This window comes from Hyla sarda, chromosome 8, assembly GCF_029499605.1.
Source record: "Hyla sarda isolate aHylSar1 chromosome 8, aHylSar1.hap1, whole genome shotgun sequence".
Classification (NCBI taxonomy): Eukaryota; Metazoa; Chordata; class Amphibia; order Anura; family Hylidae; genus Hyla; species Hyla sarda.
Genome location: NC_079196.1, coordinates 48,502,986 through 48,514,819, shown reverse-complemented (window position 1 = coordinate 48,514,819; position 11,834 = coordinate 48,502,986). Strand labels below are relative to the sequence as shown.

The following is an 11,834-nucleotide window of genomic DNA, read 5'->3' as shown; positions in this document are numbered from 1 at the left end:
CAATTTAGGCAGTTGAGTAAATTGTTAAAAGCAGACGAAACTCATAATACTTAAAAAAATATCCTAAATAGCTCCAATTCTGACAGCACATGTAACCTAAGCTAAACATATATATATTTCCACTGACGAGACCCATTATTTGGATAGAAATACTGCACACCTGACATTTAGCATAAATGTCCAAATTGCCAGCAAATATAAATGTAATTCAGCCATCTCTTCACTCATCGTATTCTAAGCGACTAGTTTGTAGGTTCCTGACCCGCAGTTATTCATGTGTTATTAACTTTAAGCCATGTTCAGTTTTTGTTTTCAGATTATTTAATAGCTCCACCATAAACCGAAGAACGTTTATACATAACATTTTACAAGAAGTTTCCGCTTGAGTGTGAATAGGTGTTTTGTACAATAAAAAGATTATCATAGCCAAACATATTCCCTTTTCTGTCTGAAATATAATCTCCCTTCCGCGCGACCGATTTTACATACAAAAAGTAACCAAAAAAATTATAATCAAATAAATACACATTCGACTCTCAGTATCATTCTCGTGAAATAATGAAAATATTATGTCCCATATCTCATGATAAAAACACATTTTATCGCCTTTCAATCTTTTAGGCACACCAGGTGCTTATAGTAAGGTATCGGAAAAAGCAAAATAAAAGACAAAAACCAACATGTAAAAACATCATTGTCTATTTTTTTTGTATCTGTCCATGGAATATTACTGTTTACCTCTATGGATTGTTTTGGATTAGGGGAAAAAATAAGCTCTTCTATTTTACTCATGGGCTGTGTTTTGATATTGAGGCTCAGTGCTATTAAAGGGGTACTCCGGAGGGGAAAAAAAAGTATTCAAATCAACTGGTGCCAGAAAGTTATACAGATTTGTAAATAACTTCTGTTTAGAAATCTTAATCCTTCCAGTACTTATCAGCGGCTGTATGCTCCATAGGAAGTTGTGTAGTTCTTTCCAGTCTGAGCACAGTGCTCTCTGCGGACACCTGTGTCCGTGTCAGGTACTGTGCAAAGCAGGAGCAAATTCCCGTAGCAAACCTCTCCTGTTCCCGACAGTTCCTGAGATGGACAGAGGTGGTGGCAGTAGAGAGCACTGTGGTCAGAATGGAAAGAACAATACAACTTCCTCTGGAGCATATAGGAGCTGATAAGTACTGGAAGGATTAAGATTATTAAATAGAAGTTATTTACAATTCTGTTTAACTTTCTGGCACCAGTTGATTTAAAACCTTTTTTTTTACTGCCTGAGTACTCCTTTAATAAGGAAGAGTGGCAGTACCAGACTCAGCCCATATATAATGCTAATTTCTAAACCCTTACAACCCATTTTAACTGCATTCTGCCTCAAAGGAATACATTTAGTCAATCTCTGACTTAACTTTTGTCAGTAGACTTGACTCTACCTTTCAAATCTGCCTAATAAATTTGGGTTCTCTTTTAGGATAAGAGTGTGGGGGTGACCAGTAGCGCTCTTGCTAGTAAACCAATGGTCCCAGCACAACTGACTAGGATTGTCCTATGATGGGTACCATAGCTATAGTCTATTTTTGTTGACATAGCACCAATGGGTAGCCAATCCTTTTGTAGCCAAGACAAATTATAAATTGGGTCTCTAGAGCAGTGTTTTGCAACCAGTGTGCCTCCAGCTGTTGCAAAACTACAACTTCCAGTATGCCCGGACAGCCTGCGGCTGTCCGGGCATGCTGAAAGTTGTAGTTTTGCAACAGCTGGAGGCACACTGGTTGCGAAACAATGCTCTAGAGACCCAATGCCCAATCTGGTATAGTCCAACACACTTATTTGACTGGGCACCCCATATAAATACTCTCCTAAATTGAGATATAGACTGTTTATGTAATACTTATAAACCTCAATGAGCGACTGTCTAAATTCATTTCTATAGAAGACAATTCTCCTTTTTTTAGCTACTACTGAGGAGGATTTGTATTTTTCCAATCGCAGTCTTGGAACATTGGTTTTAAGGCTGTTACACTGTATTCTGTGTCTCCCAGACATGCATCACTGTCTTTCTCTCTTGTTCCTTTCAAACCTGTGCTGAAAGTGCTTTGTAGAATTGGCTCTCTACCTAGAACACATGGCTCAATTATGCCTGTGCCCCGCAAACCACATGCATTAGGTTTCTCAAGAGCGGGAGACTGTGTTGACAAGCCATGCAGAACAATTGCTTCTGTCATTTCTTTATCCCGAAATGTATTGCAGCGATGTGATAGTTCAGCTTTGCTCTTCTCAGAATCCGCCGTCTTATTTGTAAAAGGAACCTGGCAGAAAGTTTCTTTAGGATTATTATCCAGTGAACTGAAGTTACCTGAGTCATATTTTTGGATTTTCAGAGTTAAATTATCTGTGAAATAACTGTTGTCAATCTGGAAGTCAGGTCCGTCATTGTTTTCTGGGTCTACTTTTATATTTCCTTCCCATTCTGTATATGGAATATCACAATTATTATTATTATTATTATTATTATTATTATTATTATTGTTGTTGTTGTTACTGTTCGGGTTACTATGGTTTTCCTCTTCACCTCCATCAATTTTTGTGACCTTCACCAGACCCTCTACGTTCTTTACTTCAATCTTATCCAAACTTGCCGAACCCATTCTAGAACACCGTTTCTTGTCACTCGGGACACTTTGAACGCCCCCCGTGCCGTCGTCTATAACATCCTTTCCTTCCCTATATATATTAGCAGATTTTTCACTTTCAGCTTTGCCTTGTTCTCCTCCTTCGGGAGGAGGTCTTACCACATCTACATGCTTCATGCCATCTTCCGGGGGCCATTTTGGTTTGCTTACTATAACTTTCTCGACCATGGAACTTTGTCTAGAGCTTTCTTCTGAAGGTGGCCACGTGACACTGAGTTTACGTCGTTCACTGGACATCAGATTGACACAGTCTGCATTGCTGTTTTCTTCATTCAGGGTGACGTTCTGAGGATTACTTTCTACGCTGAACTCCTTGGCCAGTGATTTAGTTTTGTCTTGACTTTCTCCTCGAGGATCTTCTTTCGGATTCCAGCGCTCTTTGTGGGGTTTGTATCCAAAACCTTCATCATAATTTCCTTTTGATTTGAAGAGTTGTTTAAAGTGGGGCTTGCAGTAAGTATGTCCATGGAGAGATGCATAATTTCCTAAACTGTATGGAAGGTTAAGAAAAAAGAAGAAAATAATTACAAATATTATTATTTACTTAATCAACCATAAGTCACACATATCCTATCTGAGCTTAAAGCTTTTTTGTCGTTTCAGGTAACTTTCCGGGGCAAGCTGGCATGTGTGTGCCTTAGAAACAGCACTATTTCTTGCCATTTTATAAGTTGTATATGGCATTTTCCTCCAGTTTTCCTCCCATCTGCAGTGGTAGCATGTAGGACATTATAAAGCAGCAGTGAACAGTCTGACCTGTTTATCAAGCCCGGGAGTAAAGTCTTATATTAAAGCTATGTTCACACTTTGGAACGTCCACACGGGAAATCTCCATGCAGACATTTCAAAGACTGTGGGCGCCGGCGCTAGGATTGCACGGGAATGTACCATCTCTTAGACGGCTATGCATTCCGTGTGGAGTCCGCAAAAAGAATGAACAGGTTGATTCTTTCTGTGGACAGAAACACATGTGTGCACAGCTTAGTAGAGTCCTATTTAATACAATGGGACTCTGCTGCTTTGGAATCCCTGGCAGAATTCCGCATGGAAATTACGGACGTGTAAACATGGCCTAACAGTTAGCTCTTGTCTCACTTTTTGTGTACCTTTGCCTCTGAACTAATTTCCTTTCCTATGTTACTCCTTACCCCTCCACTGTTCATAGACTTGTATTGGCAGTATGTAATATGATCCTTCAGTAAGTTGCCAATTTGTCTTGTAAACACAAGAAAGAACTGAGCTGTGAAATAAAGTTTAGATGTGGGGAGGGGGAGAGGAAAGAACATTTATAATAGAAGAAAGAAGCTTTTTTCTCAGATATATTACAAAGTAATGTTTTCATTTGTTGTAAACTGATCCCCACATATTTAGCTTCCTAATCTCCCAGCTATAACAACTGCATGTTCAAATGACCACCATTATCTTCCCTTAAATCTTATAAAGGACTTCAATGCAAATTTATTACATTATTGCAACATGCTAACAAAACACTAAACAGGCTGCAAATCAAATAACAACAACTAGGTGGCCATATTTTGCACCCCACATCTTGGGATATGTTCCACTAAGGCTGCTTTTACACTATAAAAATACTTCCGTTATGAACGCCCATTATAAAAAGCCTGGATATCAGCAGTTATACGGCCGGTACAAAATCGCTAACGGCCGTTAGAAAATCCCATTATCCCGTTTGTACTGATTATTTATCTTTGTGCGCAAAACTTATAATAAAAACATTGTTTTTATTAAAAAAGAAAATCCCATTATACTCTATGGGATTATTCTAATAGCCGTTTTAACCCGTTATCGCCCTTTATTAAGAACGGCAGTTATTTTGTGACGGGCGATAGTAATGGGAGAATTAGTGCATGCACAATTTCTTCCGTTCATTCGCCCGTCACAAAATAACTGCCGTTATTAATAAAGGGCGATAACGGGTTAAAACGTCCATTAGAATAATCCCATAGAGTATAATGGGATTTTCGAACGGCCGTTAGTGATTTTGTACCAGACGTATAACTGCTGATTTCCAGGCTTTTTACAACGGGCGTTAATAACGGAAGTATCTTTATAGTGTGAAAGCAGCCTAAGAGAAAAGGTAAGGATGAACATATCGGTATGGACAGACTTGGACTCCAAGGATATGATCTGCTTAATGCCTATATTTATTAGCAGCTCTATACTACAGAGGAAATTTTTCTTTTTGACTTTCCTTTCTGTCATGAGGAAATTCTACAGAGGAAATGCTTTTCTTTTTGAATTTCCTTTCTGTCATGACCACAGTGCTCTCTGCTGACACCTGTGTCCATTTAAGAAACTGTCCAGAGCAGCATATGTTTGCTATGGGGATTTTCTCCTGCTCCGGGCATTTCCGAAAATGGACAGCAGAGGTCAGCAGAGAGCACTGTAGCCAGACAGAAAGGAAATCCAAAAAGAAAAGAATTTTCTCTGTACTATACACCAGCTGATAAGTACTGGAAGGATTAAGATTTTTAAATAGAAGTAAGTTACAAAACTGTTCTGGCACCAGTTTATTTAAAAAGAAAGTTTTCCACCGGAGTACCCATTAACTAACCGAACACTAAAGTAAAAGAGTAGAAGATTTCTGGAAAACCATGAAAGCCTCTTCCATTTGAGTGCTAACATGTTTTATTACTAATGTTTTAAAATATGTGCTGTAATAGTGACATGTACGTCATAACTTATTCTTATGGCAAATTTGTAGGCAACGGGTGTCCCATTTTTTCTTTAATACTTTTTTTCATCTGGTCACTCTAAACATCTGGTCTATTAGTAAACCATATTGGTTGGGTGGTCTTTTTGTCTACTAAGCATTTACTAAATAATTACACAATTTACTACTTCACCTGAGACTTTGTAAAGACATTATGGCTACTTCATGAAGGAGGTGACAATGGATTGCCAATGATCAGGAGCTCCTGTACTTCTACAGGTAGTTACACTATTCTACATATTGAACATTATACTTATTTGGAAATGTCAATCCATTACCCTAACCTATGCTAAAGGCATGCCCCTTTTTTAAGTTGAATTGAAAGGGGTGCCGACTACATTATAATTTTATCAACACACAACGCATTTCTGGGCGGTACCAGCCCTTTCATCAGGTGTGAACGCCTGATGAAATGACTAGTACAGCCCAGAAACGTGTTGTGTGTTGATAATAAAATAATTTTGATGTTTAACCTTCCTCCTCCATAATTTGAATCACTGGCAGTGTGAACAAAGCTCCCATCCTATTGCCTATGTGCCTTTCTCGCTCTAAGCGCATGTATGGAAATCGCTATTCTGTATTTCTTCACTCACCTTAATTTAGCGCTGCAGTGGTTGCAACGAAAGCAGTTCTTATGAAAAGTCTGCTTGTCTGCCACCAGGCATTCCATTGGGTAAACCTTCTTTTGACAAGCGGTGCACATTTCCTTTTCCTGTGGAAGCATTTTCTGAAGGAGACATAGATAAGGAATTTTCAGCTTCACTATAAAGATCACAGTCCCCACATTTCTGTCTTCCAATTGCATGCTGTTATTTAAGTCCATTCTCGTGGTTTTAAATGTAAATGTGTTATTCTTAAACCTGAGACCTCCTTACTTGGAGCAGCAATGTCCAATGGCTTTGAATGTGTCAGGTTCTGAACAGTTATATCTACAGATGTGTCTGCCCTCACCTTTTTGCCTATTTTGTTAAGGACTCTAATTTCTCATGCCCGTGCAAGCCCTCAGACCCCTCCCACCCATTCCTTCCCAGCTCTATCTGTATACTGCTGCTATCTCTATGTGATCAGGATATATAGTAGTTATACACCTCCCCAGAATCAGTTTTTACACATTGCATTTTTTTGTTTTTACTGTGATTTTCCCAAAATCAAACCAAAAATGTTGTTATTTTACCGCAACTGTACGAATCACAACAAAAATATGCAGTTTTTACAGAAATTTTTGAAAATTGTGGCAAGAATGGCCAAAGTAATGTAAAAATGTGTGTAAAATGCAGTAAAAATTCAGCATTTCAGCACAGCCCAAAGACTTCAGTTCTTCATAAAATACCTCAATTGTGATGATAGGTCAAATCACTTCACTAAAATGCACTTCAACTTTAATTCAACCCACTTATAAGCCTGGGTGAACTCCAAAACCAGCTGCCTAATTGGATGACCAAGTGCAGTGATCAAACACCACACCCAATCTCTCTGCAAACACCCAATCTCTCTGTATTTATGGGAAATGTAGGCAGCATTACAGGACCATTTTATTGATGGATTTACATCCTATCCCATGCCTGCCACATCAGTTATAACAGGTAAGCATAAGGGGTAACAAGAACCTCTACATTATTCTCTAATAATAGCTTTTGCTGAACTATATAAGCAAAAAAATAAAATTTAATGTTGCAATTTTATTCATGCTTGCTTAACATGAGGACTAATGGAAAAATGTAGGCAGCATAAAAGAACCATTTTATTGATGAATTTACATTCAATATGGAGACTATCCAACGCCCGCCACATCAGCTAAAACAGGTAAGCACAAGGCGCACACAAACATCTCTACATTATTCTCCCGTGATTGCTGATGCTGCACTGTATAAGCAAAAAATAAAAATACATTTCCGGAGTCCTTCTTTAAATTGATACTGCAATAAAGGCTTCATTCAAACTTTCTACTATATACCACTGTATACAAACCAGAAGACGTCTCCAAGGTTGTACCTTCAAGGGTATGATTTTGCTTGTCTGACATAGCCAACATCAGTTTCTGTATTATCTGACAATTACAGTAGAAAAAACTGCCCCCGAACCACTTGCTTTATGTTAATGCTCATTCTATGAAGAAAGACATCTCTGAGAATATTGATTCCGACATCAAGTTCATTAAAAGGGGGGTCAGACGGTGTTATTTGAGAAGATCCAGATGCCAGCTACAATAACATCACTCAGTATGGCCGCCTCACTTCCCGGCTGTTCTAGGACGATGTAATGATGCTGCAGGATGTGCGGAGTTTTCCTGAATAATATATATCTCGCATTGATTCATATTTAGTCAGACAGTAAAGCTCAATGGAATAGTCCATAGGATCGCACTGCTTATCAGGGAGACAGATAATTAAGTACAGAATTAGGGGGAGTCTATTAGACGGATGCCGGATCTAGTAGTAAATGCTGGAAGCGCTGCTCAGGAATAGTTTACGGTGCACCGGCAGAAGGGTTTCTATAAAAAACAGATGTAATGCAGTGGAATTTCCCAATCGGCAATGCTTATTGTGATATTATGCTGTCTTACCTGTGGCTGTGCTGGATTTGCTGGCAATAGTAAAAAAACAAACAAACAAAAAAAAACAAAAGCCATACTATTGCCAGCCATAGTAAAGCCATACAATTGTAAAATAATATAAAATAGTATACCGTAGAGCAGTAGTCTTCAACCTATGGCCCTCCAGATGTTGTAAAACTACAACTCTCAGCATGCCCGGACAGCCAACGGCTGTCCGGGCATGCTGAGAGTTGTAGTTTTGCAACATCTGGAGGGCTACCGTTTGGAGACATCTGCTATAGAGAGGTGGTCTCCAACCTGTGGACCTACAATCTACTGCTATTGAGCCATAGGATGGAGAACCTTGGGCCATGTTCACGCAATGGAATTTCCACTTGGTAGTCGACTGCAGACGGTGGTATTTCCATTGTGGAAACATCTGTTTCGAGAATCACCATTCCGGCCTTTGCCGAAAGAATTGACATGTCAATTCTTGGCACAGAATGTGATCGGACATGCTTTGCTATGTCCTGCCGGCGCACTCTTTGTCCGAAACCACACCCCCTTGGCACAATGCTTGTCAACTATCCATTGGTCAGATCCCCCACGATCTCCAAAACAGGCCGCGGCTCTTACCTCTGAGCACTCCACGCCCCAACTTTCGAGACAAACTGGTTTTAGGAGTGGAGGCCTGCTCAGCCAATGAATGGCTAAGGCCAGACATCGCTACTGCCATAGATTGGCGGACTGAGCCATTACCCCTGAGATCAGTCATCTTGGATGGTTGGGGGCCAAAGCATTCAGAGGTAAGACGGGTTCCAATTTGGAGATCATGACCAGACACTTATCCCCTAACTTGTAGATATGGGATACATTTTGCATAACTGAAGTACCCCTTTAAAGGGGTTGCCCTATGAAAACTATCTTATCCCTTACCCACAGGATAGAGGATAAGTAGCTGATCGCGGGGGCTCTGATTGCTGGGATCCCCCCCATGATCTCTGCAACGGGACCCTGACTCTCAGTGAGGAGAACTAGCTGTAAACAGCACTCCATTCATTTCTATGGGAGCAGTAGAGATGCCTGAGTGCTGTATTTTGGTCTTTTTGGCACTCTCATAGAAATGAATAGAGAAAATGCCGTCTACAGAGCCAGGGTTCCGTTGCGGAGATCACGGGGGTCCCAGCAGTCAGAGCCCCCTTGACCACCTACTTATCCCCTATTTTGTGGGTAAGGTATAATGTAGCTTTCACCGGACAACTCCTTTAAATGGGTACTCTAGTTATGCAAAATGTATCCCCTAAATTGGTGTAGCTTCTCTGGCTATTTGGTGAATTGCTGTGACAGGTGTTTACTTTGTTGTTTACGTGTTTGGATTATGTTTTTTCGTGGATTTTTTTTTATATCATCATGGAAACGTTCTGTGTTCTATCACATAATAAGCAGTGTCATATTTAGTCTACAGATTATATGTGCATATATCACAATATTTCATGCAATCATAAAATCGTATGCAGAAACATGTTTAATGGGAGCAATAAGCATGCAAACATATGCAAAATATAATGTCCCGTTTACCTGGAAATTCATTTCTGCTTCATATTCAACACAGCAATCATTGTTAGTCACAAACACACACAGCATGAGGTTAGGAAGAAGCCTTCAGGAAGACAGCAGAAAAGAAACAGAAAAAAAGAAAAAAAAAATCACTATATTATTAATATTATTATTATTATTATTATTAGCCTAGGCTCAATTCATGGTTGCAAACTCTTAGTCTGTTAGGCATTCCTCACACTTTATGCCTATTTACCAGTTATGAATTCTTCCTGGTGGTAGCTGCTTATCACCTCGGATGTGTCTGAGACAGTATAGCCAAGACTCTTAAATACTTTTTCACTTTCCTCCCAGGTCTTTTGAAAATTCTTCAGTATTTCGTCTGGGGATTCAGTGGCCGAAATATCGAGCATGTGACCTGATATGACATCTTCATAGGTTGGAGGTGCATGCTTGAATTCAAATCCGGCCTTCATGCCTTCAGCATTTTGTGATGTTCTTGACCTGGTCACTTTGCTGTCCATCTTCTCAACACCAGAAGCTTGTAATATGGTTTCAGGATATAACATGGGCTTGAATAGATGTTCTTGACTCTCTTCATGTCGGTTCACAAAAATTTGCTTGGAAGAGTTCTCCCTGTGATCTTTAATCTGACGTATAGGAACAGTTCTAGCTTTCCCTTGTGAAGGCATCTCATTGGACGCCCTTTGGCCTTCACTGGCTACCACTTTCTTCTGTTCACTTTGAAATGTACTACTTGGTGTCCTGAAATGAGAACTTGCACTTTCCTTTGAGGCCGTCATGTGTTCTTCCCTCTCACCTCCTAAGGTAGTCTTCCTATGGATGTTCTCTCCATCTCTTATGTAAACATTTTGGATTTTTGTTTCAAATACATGATCTGTAGGGAGCTTGATTTTCTGTGATATTACATCCATAGTTTCCATATCTGGGCCCAGCCACTTTGGAATGTGTGTTGGATCTTTTTCAGAGCGTGTTTGTTGTTTTTCAGACAGTCTAGATTCCTCATAAATTTCTGTTCTGTCCTCCACAGTGCTGACAGTGACTTCTGTCGGTACAGGGGTGGTACTTAAAGACTCTCTTTTATGACTTTCTATTTTAAGCTGCCTTCGCAGAGTAGCAGGAGAATGGATTACTTCACATTTTTTCTCAACTACTATCGGAATAGGGGTGATTGCTCGAGGCTGTGTTGTTCCTTGAGAGAGTTTTACAGTGGTGTCCTTAAGTTTTGCTAGTTGCTCAGAACGACTTTTTTGAGGGGATGGGGATTTCGGTGTTGTGGAACGTCTTGGTGGCAGTGGTATTGTCACTGGCTCTTTAGGGAGTGGAGACGAAGAAGGAACTCTGTCTTTTTGTGGGGAGTCAGTACGTCTTACAGTAGATTCTATAGTAATATAAGTAGGTGATGGAGATCTCATCCTTAAGAGAGGAGAACAAGCCCTGATATCCGTCTGCTTCATGTCACTTGGAAGTCTTCCAAAGTCGTTGCTGATCTTTCTTTGCCTACTTGATGTCTCAACTTTTTTTGCAACCGCAGTAATCTGCTTTTGTGATCCTTCACTCACGGAATTAGATTCATTCCTTCGTTTCTGAAATGAAGAGGATCTCATAGCTGCTTGGATATTTCCTTCGAAAGTTGACCTCATGTTCATGGCATGGTTTTTAATGGAAGATACTTGTTCTGTAATATCCATTCTGTTGGATTCAGCCAGATCTGCTATGTTCTGCTTTTTCTCCTGACTGATCAACCAAGAGGGAACAACACTTAGGAACATTCTAAATGTGTTAATATTCAATGTGTGGGGATCGGATTCAAATTTTTTGGCATTGGACACTGTCTGCTGCAGCTCTTCACATTTCCTAAAATATTCAATAACATCTGATGAGTTGATCTCCTGTTTGCTTTGTGAGTCTGAATGAACATTAAAATTCTTCTCCAAGCTTTCTTTTGTTGAAGCTGTTTCTTTGACTTTTTCTTCTGTAACAACATTTTTGGCAACACGTTCTAATACTACTTGGGAGGGTTTAGGGTGTGGTGGTGGAGGTGGTGGAAGAGGAGATTTTTGTTGATGGACCTGGTGTTTATAAAAGTTTTTGGGTTTTTCAGTCTGTCTCACAGTAGCAGAGATGTTGGGCTTGACTTCAACTTCCTTTTGAATTTGATCTTTTTTTATTTGTAGCTTTCTTTGGAATTTTGGTGACTCTATTGTCTTGGTCACTGTACCACCCAAGCCCGTAAATTGGTTTTGGACTCTCTTAGTTTCTTTCTCATTAGTCAATGTTTCAGTATTACTTGTATTCTCAATCT

At 39.7% G+C, this 11,834-nt stretch overlaps 1 protein-coding gene across 1 annotated transcript in view; it reads right to left on the bottom strand.

The window, feature by feature from the left end:
• Nucleotides 1–3,039: 3,039 nt before the first annotated feature.
• The window catches only part of XIRP2 (xin actin binding repeat containing 2), a 468,169-nt gene continuing 459,374 nt past the window's right edge, over nucleotides 3,040–11,834 (bottom strand). Inside the window, exons 12-14 of the mRNA XM_056534393.1 lie at nucleotides 9,765–11,806; nucleotides 6,012–6,145; nucleotides 3,040–3,174 (exon numbers count right to left, since the gene is read on the bottom strand). Of these exons, the coding sequence (XP_056390368.1) occupies nucleotides 6,051–6,145; nucleotides 9,765–11,806 (2,137 nt within the window). The 3' untranslated portion in view covers nucleotides 3,040–3,174; nucleotides 6,012–6,050. The remainder of the gene's footprint in view (nucleotides 3,175–6,011; nucleotides 6,146–9,764; nucleotides 11,807–11,834) is intronic.